At 42.8% G+C, this 12062-nt stretch overlaps 1 protein-coding gene across 1 annotated transcript in view; it reads right to left on the bottom strand.

The window, feature by feature from the left end:
• Window positions 1-12062, bottom strand: part of megf6b (multiple EGF-like-domains 6b) — a gene marked incomplete at its 5' end in the record, with an annotated part of 186077 nt that overhangs the window by 39159 nt on the left and 134856 nt on the right. The window contains 6 exon segments of the mRNA XM_079510418.1: window positions 880-1002; window positions 6016-6138; window positions 7032-7169; window positions 9252-9374; window positions 9911-10033; window positions 10977-11102. Of these exon segments, the coding sequence (XP_079366544.1) occupies window positions 880-1002; window positions 6016-6138; window positions 7032-7169; window positions 9252-9374; window positions 9911-10033; window positions 10977-11102 (756 nt within the window).

Here is a 12062-nt window from a genome sequence, read left to right as displayed (position 1 = left end):
CAGAGACAGAGACAGAGACAGAGAAAGAGACAGAGAGAGAGAGACAGAGACAGAGACACAGAGAGACAGAGACAGAGACAGAGAGAGACACAGAGAGACAGAGACAGAGACAGAGACAGAGACAGAGACAGAGAGAGAGAGACAGAGGCTTATACACCGAAATAACACGAAAAACATTCTAATCGGCATATTCGCCGATACCGATATGACCCGATATGACAAATTAGGGCCGATGCCATATATCGGGACATAGTAAAAAGTACTGAAAAGTTACAAATGCCTCAAAATGGTACCAAAAGTATAGAAAGTACTCACTCTGCAGAATGTCACCATTTCGAGTTTTCAAATGTTATAAAAATCTTTAGAACATAGCCAAAAAATGATATAGTGCTAATATAATGTATATAGTGGGTTATAATGTACCTGAGGCCGATTCTATAAATGTCTTCTAAATCATGACAGTTTTCTGAAAAACCCTATGTTTCTATGTCAGTGGTTCCCAAACTATTTCATGTCAAAGAGCCCCAGAATTATGTATTTGGCCCCCGACCCCCATCTGAAAACATGTAGTTCCAGGGACCCCCAGAACGACCCCCATCTGAACATATGTAGTTCCAGGGGGACCCCCCAGAACGAAAAACGTTCGCTGTGAAAAGAATATATATTCAAAGATTTTGTGCCACATTTTCACGATTTTTTTCAAAAATAGCAGACCTACAAGCTCATAGCGCGGCACTCGGTGCCGCGCTATGAGCTTGTAGATCTGCTATTTTTCAATAGCTAAAGCATAACACAATGCTTAAAACACCAAATGGGGTTCCTTATCCCGCCCCAGAATGGGTTAAGGTACTTTTACCCCGACTGGTACAGGGTACTCACGGAGGCAGGAGCGTCGGTCTTCGTCCAGACGGAACCCCCGGTGGCAGAAACACTGGAAGGAGCCGGCGTTGTTGTTGCACGTGTGATCACAGCCGCCGTTGGCCGCCAGACACTCGTCCACATCTGCACGCACGCACGCACACACACACACACACACACGCACGCACGCACGCACGCACGCACGCACGCACGCACGCACGCACGCACGCACGCACGCACGCACGCACGCGCACAGTGGGAGGGGGGGGGGGGGAGCACTCACTTCAGTAAAAGTATCAATACTACGGAAATATACTAGAATTAGTTAAAAGTACCAAAAGTAGAAAGTACTCAATCGTGAAGGATGTCCCGTGAAAATAGCAGATCTACAAGTTCACAATATGTCGCATCGCGCTGTATTGTGAGCTTCTAGATCTCAAATGGCCGAAATGTGTATATAGGGCTGAAGTGGTTATACTGTATGTGTTGTAATAATAACCCCCAAATCTACAAAGTAACTTAGTAACTAAAGTTTTCCAATAAATGTAGTGGAGCAAAAGTACCATATTTTCCTCTGAAATGTAGTGAAGTAGGTAGAAGTACATACTCAAATAAAGTACAAATACCTCAAAATTATACATAAGTACAGTACTTGAGTACATGTACTTAGTTACTTTACACCACTGACAGCCTGAGACGCGACGCTAAACCCCTTAACCCTAAACTTCTTTGCCTTTTTTTTACTATTTTGAAAAACATTTTTGAACAGTTCAACTAGCCCATCTACATTGACACGTTGTGAGCTTGTAGACTGGCCATTTTGAATTCTACAAGCAGCGCGACACATTGTGAGCTTGTAGATCGGGTATTTTCAGCATGCAACCAATTGAAAAATGACTTATACTGGATCTCTTCATGTCCACTAGTCCCTTCCTAACATTTTCGTTAGTTTGTATTTGTTGACGAAATTGTCAGTATATTTATTCATAGTTTTAGTCATCATAGCTTAGTTTTTATTTAGTTTACATTTACGACGAACATTTTTCGTCTTAGTTTTAGTCGACGAAATCAACACCGCTCCCATGCATCCCTGAACGTTTGTGGGACAAGCCAAGGTGTATAATATAACCAAAGGGCAATAATTTGCCTCACGTCACACGATAAACTAAAACAAAGACGACCTTTGTGCACTCTCAATAACTACACACCAGCTTCTACCGTACTTCCACTGTAGGTTCAACTGGAGGCATTCCAGGTTCAACAGAAATAAATAATATTTTTTAATGTGGACGTTGTTAAAAGTGCAAGAGGAAGAGAGGAAGGCCTAGAGCCACCTGGAGAAGAACCACAGAGCAGGAGATGAAGGCACAAGGGGCTGTCATGGCAACAACTGGAGCGGAGGGCACACGACCGAAGGGGATGGAGGAGTCTCATTAATGGCCTATGTTCCTCAGGGAATTTAAAGGCCTAAGTAAGTAAGTAAGTAATAAAGTGCACAGTGGTGGAAGCAGCTCAAATTATTTTTTCTTTTAGGTAAGCAATACCACAATGTAGAAATACTCACTAAGTAATTGAATTCCAAACTTTACTTGAGTAAAAGTACAAAAGTACTTCCATAAAAATATACTTAAAGTACCAACAGTAAAAAAAAGTATTTCATACATGCAGTACAATTGGTTAACAGTTTAAGGGCCCCAGACAGAGATCACCGCCAAGTTCAAGTGCACGGTCAGTTGCCCGAGACGGAGATTGATTAACAAGACGGAGATTAATGATATCAAAACCGATCGCATCGCTCCACAGCCTAGGAGCGCTTGTTGCCCAATCCTCGGTGTTGCACAACAGTGACACGTTGTGCAACTCGTGTTCTAAATCATCCCGTCTAATTATGAAAAAAGATTCTGTGTTAGACGGCGCTCCGTGGTCCAGTCGCTAGTCGCGATAGATTTATTCTTACCTCCCGTTGTTGTTGATCGACTCTAGAGTGGTGTGGCTATTGTTAGCTGCTACACAGACATTCACAACAACTTCCGGTCCGCCGGTAAAAGTGGTCCGGGCGCTATAAACGATGGGCACATTTTATTAATGGATTAAATAGGCCCGAGCACTCAAGGTGTTAATGAATGTCTTTTCTGTCGTAATTTCGAAAAGCGGAGCGGGAATCGAATCTAGGACTTACTGTATGGCTGCTTTAGAGCCTATATATATCTGCTGTCAGGAAGAAATCACCTAACTCCAAAATGTTCATTTTTCAGGAAATAGAAGAAAACAAACAAAACAAAGCAATACTGCCTCATCAAAGTTGGTGTTGTGACTTTAGATATTGTCAATTACTTCCATGAGAGGAGGAAAGGTGGTGGAGATGTTTTAGCAGACAGTTTGATGGTACAATGGAGTTGGGAGGTTTTGTCCCAAGCGCTTTTTACTACTTTTCATTGATTCAATATTTTCTGAACTACACAGAGACATAACGGGTGTTCAATAGCACTGATTTATGACCCAAAAAAAAAGTCTAAAACCTCATAAATGTAGTTAGGTGGTTTCCTCCCGATAGCAACGAGTACACATGACTTAGGCTGAGCTCACACCTTTCATGCAATTCTCTGCTCGTTGGATGCTCGTTGGATGCTCGTTGGGTAGTGTCATGGCCGCCCAATGTATTACCAATGGGAGTCACGTGCTTTGACCCAACATTGTGTTGTATGAGGGGGAGGGGGGGCAGTCAACACACAGCCGAAAGCCATACAACCATATATCTATGCATACAACAGCTTGTAGGCGCAACATCCACCCAACGTCCACCCAACACAGAGGGTGGGGTTAACCACCAACCAATAGGAGAGAAGGGCTGTTTTGTATCCCAATGGGCGGAGTTTAGTTGTAGTCTCCTGAGCCCCGCAGAAAAGTCCGACTGGAGAGTGACAGAGCTTTTGAGAAATGATGATGTCACCGCTTATTAGCGCATATCATTTTTACTATAATTAGGTGAGAAATGCAGCTTGTGCCTGCATGGAAACTACACAGATATCTATCCAAGTGTTCATGTTTATATATCACTGTTAACAACTTTAAAACGTATTATGTTGCATCAACTGCAGTGAGCAAAGGCTCTGCTCTGCTGCATCCAATAATAAATATATCAGCCTACTAGTCCAGTGCGGACTATTTCATTTGCATTGGTGCCGAGTGCTAAGCACAACCGATTGTTTTAATTCAAAGTGGTATATATTCTGTGAAATGTTTATCGTCATTCCGTGTATCTACAAGCTCCAAGTGTTGCGTCCACATGCAGCGCGTTCCAAGCAGAGGTCCTCAAGTATATGTAAAACACTGCCAGTCCTCAGCGCAATGGCCCGTTGCGCAAAAACGTTGAGATTTTACTTGTGTGATATTCAGATAATCTTCAACCGATTGTTATAATTCGAAGTGGTATATATTCTGTGAAGTTTATATTTTCATTGGGTGTACAAGTCATGTTTTTAATATGCCTTTATCAAATGATATAGAGAGATGGGTAGTGCCCAAGTCCTGTTAGCCATGCAGCCTATATCTGTGGTGCAGGCCTATACACTCTAATTTGTATTGGAGTGCGAAGCTTGAACAATAGGTTCATTGCGGACCGCTACGGATAAACTGTGGATATTAACCTACCAATAAGGACCCAGGCCAAATGCCATTGCGCAGTAGCCTACACCAACAAGTCTATGCGTGGTGTGTGCATAGCCGCATGTGAAACTATATCGTGCTGTATTTTGCTCTCCATTTCATGGTCATGGTCATGCGAGGAGAGAGAGAGAGAGAGGGTGCAGAGAGAGAGAGAGGTGTGAATGGAATCGCATCGTGCGTATATGGCACATCTCTCTCATGTTTAGGTAATTAAGGGCGCACCATTGAATGCATGTCACTGTGCCTACATGCTGACAATGTGCGCGCGTGAACTTGTATTAGCCAGCCTACACATTATAACGTGACATTTATTATACAGCTCGAAAATATAGCCACTCTACAAGCTCACAACTTGTTACTTCTATAGGTCTGACTCTGCTATTAATTTATGTGCAGGACTTGCCAAGTCGCCAGAGCAATGGTAAAGTGTCTATCATTTTTAAATTGAGAAAAGTCGAGTCGGGATTTTGCACATAGTGTGACATGCTGACAGACAATGAAAGAAACATGTTCCACTTCCACTCACAATTTAGGTGGCTTTTAAAATGCGGTACTTATTCCTTCATTAAAAAATATGATTGGCACCTCATAAGTGTAAATATAAAAGCAAGTATAATATAGCCTACAATATTGAAACCTGCTACTGCAGTGATTTTATCCTGTGTTCAATGCGTTTCTGCGTTTGGGTGTGGACATGATGATGATGATGAAATGACGCACGGCTGTCTCCAGTCATTTCAACAATCAGTACCAGATTTAAAGGCACTGATTCTGTGTGTTGGCTTGTTCAGAAGAGGATGACGTCTTTCGAAGAAAGTTTGATTCATTTAGCAAGCCAGTGCCCCATTCTGTATGTGAAAAGCCATCCGTTTTATTATGACAGTGTACAACTCCACATATCGCCGTATTGGTCACCAAAAACTACACGCAGATAAACGTGGGTCTGTTGTTTTCCGCATTCCGCTCTAGCGCACCGCCCACTTCCCGCAAAACCTTGTGGGAAATGGATGCATCTAGGGAGGGACGGCCATGACACTACCCAACGAGCATCCAACGAGCATCCAACGAGCAGAGAATTGCATGAAAGGTGTGAGCTCAGCCTTACCGTAACCACTAGGCTATCAGCACCTGCACAAAATCTGAACTAACCCTTTAATAACACAGGCTGGGAAGGTCGGATATAGCGACAAACTAGATATACCTGAGTAACGTTCACTTTGAGCCGAGCAAACATCTGCTATTTTCAATAGACTTTGTACACATTGTGAACTTGTGAAGTGGGACATTCTGCAATAATGAGTACTTTTACTTTTAGTACTTCAAGTACATTTTGATGCCGATACTTTTGTACTTTTACTCAAGTACATTTTCAAATCCGTACTTTTACTTGTAACGAAGTACTTCTAAATTGCAGTATTGGTACTTTTACTTAAGTAAAACAATTGAGTACTTTTTTCCACCACTGCCGGCGAGGGCAACACACGTACATACCATCACAGCTGCATCCGTCAGCGTTGAGTCTGTAGCCCGCTGAGCAGTAGCACTCGTAGCCCCCGGGGTAGTTGGTGCAGTCCTGCTCGCAGCACGAGCTCCGCTCCCCGCACTCGTCCACGTCTGCCAAATAAAACACGGCCGTGAAACCAAAGTTACGACCGTACGAGCAAACGGTAACGATATACGCTTCCCCTTTTCATTGAGAGCGAGGTTTTATGGGATTAATCCATTAAGACCTGTGAGGACACATCCGGGTCACCTTATAGCTTTTTAACCACTTTACCATTATTTGAAACTTTAGCTGTTTGAAAAAAATAGCAGATCTACAAGATCGGAGCACAGGCACCGAGTGCCACACTACGAGCTTGCAGATCTGGCAATTTTTGAGAAATGGTATAAATGTGGCGCAATATATATTCGTTCACCGCAAACTTTTTTTAAAAACTCAAATATTTGCTTCTGGGGGTCCCCTGGAACAAAATATTTTTGAGATGCGGCCAAATGCATTTCATTCTGGGACAAACATATAGAAACAGGTTTTTGAGAAAACTGTAGGATTTTTTGATTTTTTTTTTTAGAATTAGCCTCAGGTCCTAATGGGTTAAATGTGTATGAGTTGGGCTGCCAGACCAGGTTATAAAGTATGTACATAAATACATAAAGGGAATATATATATATATATATATACTTAAATACATAAAGGGAGACGCTGCTGTGTTTCACTGTTCTGCTGTAGACTAGAGCGCTGTTTCCCAAAGTGGGGTCCGGGGGACCCCCAGGGGTCCACGAGGGAGTTCCAGGGGGTCGCCAGCTAAATGATAGTTTGGAACCAAATGGACGATTATGCGTCTGTAACTCTACAAGCGTCTGTAACTCTACAAGCTCATAGCGCGGCACTCAGTGCCGCGCTATGAGCTTGTAGATCTGCTATTTTTCAATAGCTAAAGTATAACAGAATGATAAAAACACCAAAAGGGGTGCCCTGCCCAGAATGGGTTATTAATTGAGCTCACCGGCACAAGTCTTGAGGTCATCGTGGAGTCGGTAGCCCTGGTTACACGAGCAGACCGGGCCGTTGGTGGAATGCTGGCAGTGATGGGAACAGCCGCCATTGTTGTCCTCACAGCTGTTCACTATCTCCATCTCAATTCCTGTCATGCAGCGGCGGATAAGATAAGATGTATGTGTATATTCGTGACGGAATGTTTCAAGTATAACATTTTTGAGCCTAAGGACACATACGTGAACAATTACCACACTATACATTTGGAATTGAGTGCCGGGAAAATGCTAGGCTGCATGGTATTATGGACAAAATGTCATATCTCTGTATTTATGTCAAATATTGCGATATCGATACGATATACGATATTACCGCTAAAATATCATATTCTATATTTTAAGTGTTGCAACGTTGAGAAAAATAAAGGGAAGCTCCGCACACTCAGATCTGCAGTGCACACAATCAAAGTATTTATTTTGCAAGCTTTCGGTCTACTGACCTTCTTGCAGGCATCCAAGTGTTGCAACATTGAAAACTAAACAATATTAAAAAAAAAAAAAAAAAAGCATGATAACAAGTCAATATCAATATTGGTCTGATGAAGAGCCGTGACGCTCAAAACGTCATGTCCACTGTGGTGAGAAAATAAATTCTTGAGTTTGGAGCTCAGGCCAGTGTGTGGACCATGTTCTCTTTTCTATTATTTACCTCGACCCAGCACCTGGCATTTTAGTCAGTGGATGTTGTGGAAAGACAGGAGACGATAAATTCTGAACAGAACCTGTATCTTTTACTATGGCCTTCAACAGATAAGAACTTTTCTAACAGACAGAAGGCCATTGACCTTTTCACCAATAAAATAATATTAAATAAACTGTTAACTGGTCAATGTGTGTAGTGTACCGTCACTTTAAAAGCGTAATTTTGTTTCCTCGGGCAGCTTTTAGACCGACATGTTTGTGCCAGCATGGATTATTACATTTATTTCTTGATCAGGGGTCCTTCTTTAGAAGCATTCTTCAGTGATAAAGGAGTGATAAATGTCCACTATATATAATTTCTATATTTTTTATCCCACGATTTTGTAACCCATTTTTCGCCCCTGTGTCAATTATCTAATGTGATCCTGTGCTCTACACACCCTCCGCCAACCTGGGGAGAGCAACGGACTTGAACTCATGCTTCCTTCATGCCTGAGTGTCCAAGTTGCTCCTTTACACCTGACAGGGGGGAGTTTTCCTGGTTGGACGTAGCGCGGGGAAGGAACACGTTATTCCAACCAGTTCCTTTCCCCTCCATCAGGCGCCCCGGGTGGCCAGGGGATGGCAGTTTAGAGACCAGGATTACTGAATGTTTTTTGTGAGGGTACCTACCCTATGGGACACGGGGAGAACATGCAAACTCCACACAGAAAGGCCCTTTCGCCAACACCGCCTCGGGTATGGGCACTGAGGAAACACGCATCCAGCACCCACAGCGTCCCGAGCGGGAATCAGAAACTAGCTGTTTGAGTCTAGAATAGACTATACTGCATGGCCTGAATGAACCGATGAAAAACATGACTTATTACAAATATTAATGTACAGTTATGTCCAAATTAACCTCAATCGCCTCCTTGTCTTGATTGACGCCATATGGGCCGCTATGCTCGATAACAGGCTTGATAAGCCCAAAGCTTATTGATAACGGGTACTCAATAAGCTCGTTAACGAATTTTCTTCGGGTATCGGAGCTCCACCCCTACTTAGAAAATGCGCCCGCCCGGACGAACTCACGCAGTTGGCAGCAAATTTAGATTTTAGTTTTAGTCATAGTCTCTTCAATAGTTTTCATTAGTTTCAGTCACATTTTAGTCACCTGGAATGTTTTAGTGTTAGTCTAGCTTTAATCGACTAAATATCATAAGATTTTAGTCGACTAAATCTACAGTTGATTTAGTCGACTGAAATGTATTTTGATGGGCGTTGATGCCATACACTGAAAATAGCTGATCAGATCTGCTATTTTCAGCATGCAACCAAGTGTAAAATGACTTATACTGGATCTCTTGTCCACTAGTCCCTTCCTAACATTTTAGTCTAGTTATTATTTGTTGACAAAATTGTCAGTATATTTAGTCTTAGTTTTAGTCATCATAGCTTAGTTTCAATGTAGTTTCCATTAAATTTTCGTCAGTGAAAAAAGGTAGTCGACGAACATTTTTCATCAACGAAATCAACACTGAACTCACGGTAACACTGTTTCCCGTCGTGTCCCAGCTCGTAGGCCGTGTTGCACATGCAGGCGTAGGACCCCAGCGTGTTGTGGCAGCCATGGGCGCAGTTGGCCTCGTTCGTCGCACACTCGTCGATGTCTGGAAAATGGACAGAACGTTAAACAAAACATTTTGCTTTGTCTTAAATCCAGCCATCTTCACTCAGTGCTCCATCGCTGCTTCCTCCACTGTCAGTACACACCTGCTGCACCACCCTTCATGTCACACCTGATTATATACTTAGTTGACTTTATGGGGTCCCCCAGGGCTCTATACTGGGTTCCTCTGCACCAAATTGATGCCGTCGTAATGACCGTAATGTTGTGTTTTTTTTCACAAGCCCACAATGTGCCGCGCTGCGACGCGTTGTGGGCTTGTAGATCAGCTATTTTCAGCATGCAACTAATTGTAAAAGGACTTATACTGGATCTCTTGTCCACTAGTCCCTTCCTAACATTTTAGACTAGTTTTTATTTGTTAACTAAAATATCAGTATATTTAGTCTTAGTTTTAGTCATCATAATTTAGTTTTCATTTAGTTTCCATTTAGTTTTCGTCAGTGAAAAAAGGTATAGTCGGCGAACATTTTTCGTCTTGGTTTTAGTCGACGAAAACAACACTGCATCTTTTCTTACCCTCACAAGTCTTGTCGTCCTCCGTCAGGAGGAACCCTGGCTTACAGTCGCAGAACTTGTTGCCGCCGTCGACGCGGCACTCGTGCATGCAGCCTCCGTTCCTGTCCGCGCACGGGTTCTGCACTGTGGGGCGCACACATGAAAGACAATATCCATTTTTTAAAACAATATCAAATATAATGTGGAACAGATCTATCACAGTAGGAGAGAACTTAATGCAGAGCATATGGTGAACGAACGCTAAATCCCCCTCCCTGCCACAAGCCCCACTATACCTAGCTAAGACCCCAATCCATCCATCCCTATACACCGGCCTGGACACTCTCCATGCGTATCTATGTGTTTAACTTGTATTAGCCCGCACAAACTCTGGGATGAGAACATTCAGTCCTGCAACAATTAGAAGACGCTGCGCGACGTGGGCCAACAATTACAATTGTAAAAAAGAATCCAAAAAGACAGTTTTGTTTCTTAAATAATCATGATCTTCCCTCTCCCCATGAGAACGGGGCCCCAGCATCGCACGGCCCCCGAGGCCACGGAAGAGGACAGAGATCAAAGGAGACTAGGACATCAAGTGAGCAATTTGGGGGGAGAAACAGGAAAAGAGACTGATTCATATACCAAAGTAATGTCTCATCCCTGAATGACGGTTAATCCCGTTCCACTGGAGACATCCTGTAAGATCATTACAGCTGGCAGATGGCGTTTCTACACACCGGTATTCTTTTCTTTTTTTTTTACGTTGCCATGCCTCCTCCTCCTCCTCCTCATCCTCCTCCTCCTCCAAAATCACACCTTCAGTGAAAGATTTCTGCTCTGACAGATCGAAATGCAGCATTCTCGAGTCCTTCATCGGTTGGTTCATTATTTCCGTTTCGCCAACGTTCTTCAAAAGCGTAGCACTTTGTTGTGCTGCTGCAGCCGTTCACTTCTTTTACACATGGCATGTCAATGTACCGTGAGTGTGTGTGTGTGTGTGTGTGTGTGTGTGTGTGTGTGTGTGTGTGTGTGTGTGTGTGTGTGGGTGTGTTTGTGTGTGTGTGTGAATGAATAAAATACTCACATCTGCAGTGCTTGCCGTCCTCCTCCAGGATGTAATTTGACTTGCAGCGGCAGCGGAAGTGAGCAGGCGACTGCTGCACGCAGTAATGCTCACAGCCTCCGTTGCTGATGGCACAGGAGCGGACAGCTATACAGTACAGATACAGTAGAACAACACACAGACCAATCAGTAGAGAACAGACCGGCAGCACACTTAACCCATTTAGGCCTGAGGACCATTCTACAAATGTCTTCTAAATCCTGACAGTTTTCTGAAAAACCCATGTTTCCATGTCGTTCTCAAACATATATGTATTTTATTTTGGCTGCCGACCCCCATCTGAAAATATGTTGTTCCAGTGACCTCCCAGAATCAAAGATTTGAGTTAAAAACGCTCGCTCTGAAAGAATATAGTCAATGATTTGCGCCACATTTTCACGATTTTTCTAAAATAGCAGACCTACAAGCTTGTAGATCTGCTATTTTTCAATAGCTAAAGTATAGCATAATGCTTAAAACACCAACAGGGGTTCCCGCCCAGAATGGGTTAAGAAGTGTTAACTGGCAAAGAATGATAAAATAAATGTATTTTTTTGCAGAGGAAAAAACAACAACAAATCTATTTCCAATTTTTTGTCTGGAGTTATTGTGACATGGCAACAGCATTCAAGATTCTAGAGATTATACTTTCCCAGCGAGGATGTGACCTGAGAATTGATAGTACTAAGACAAACACTAAACGCTAAAGACCTCAGCGGATTGCTACGCTCCTCTGCGCCATTAAAGTTCTGTCATGGCAGCAATCACACAGACGAGCCGAGAGTCCAGACCCAGCCGAGAGAGAGAGAGCACTCTGTAGCAGTGTTGTTTTTTTTTTTTTTTTTTAAAGGTTTATTTATTGATAATGCAGACATCATCATTATTCAAAACAATGAATTACAGAATCATGATTTCCTTTTTTTTTTTTTAACAAGACAAGACAAACTCAAAAGAAAAAAACAAAAAACAGCAAAAAACAAACCCCCCCACCCACCCCCCACCCCAACCCCAGAAAGGTAAACTACACAGCTCTCATTACTCTGTATTGTACACAACACCACTTGACAA

This window comes from Electrona antarctica, assembly GCF_951216825.1.
Source record: "Electrona antarctica genome assembly, chromosome: 9".
Lineage (NCBI taxonomy): Eukaryota > Metazoa > Chordata > Actinopteri > Myctophiformes > Myctophidae > Electrona > Electrona antarctica.
Note: the sequence above shows the minus strand (reverse complement) of the source record. Positions and strands in the feature narration are given on the sequence as shown.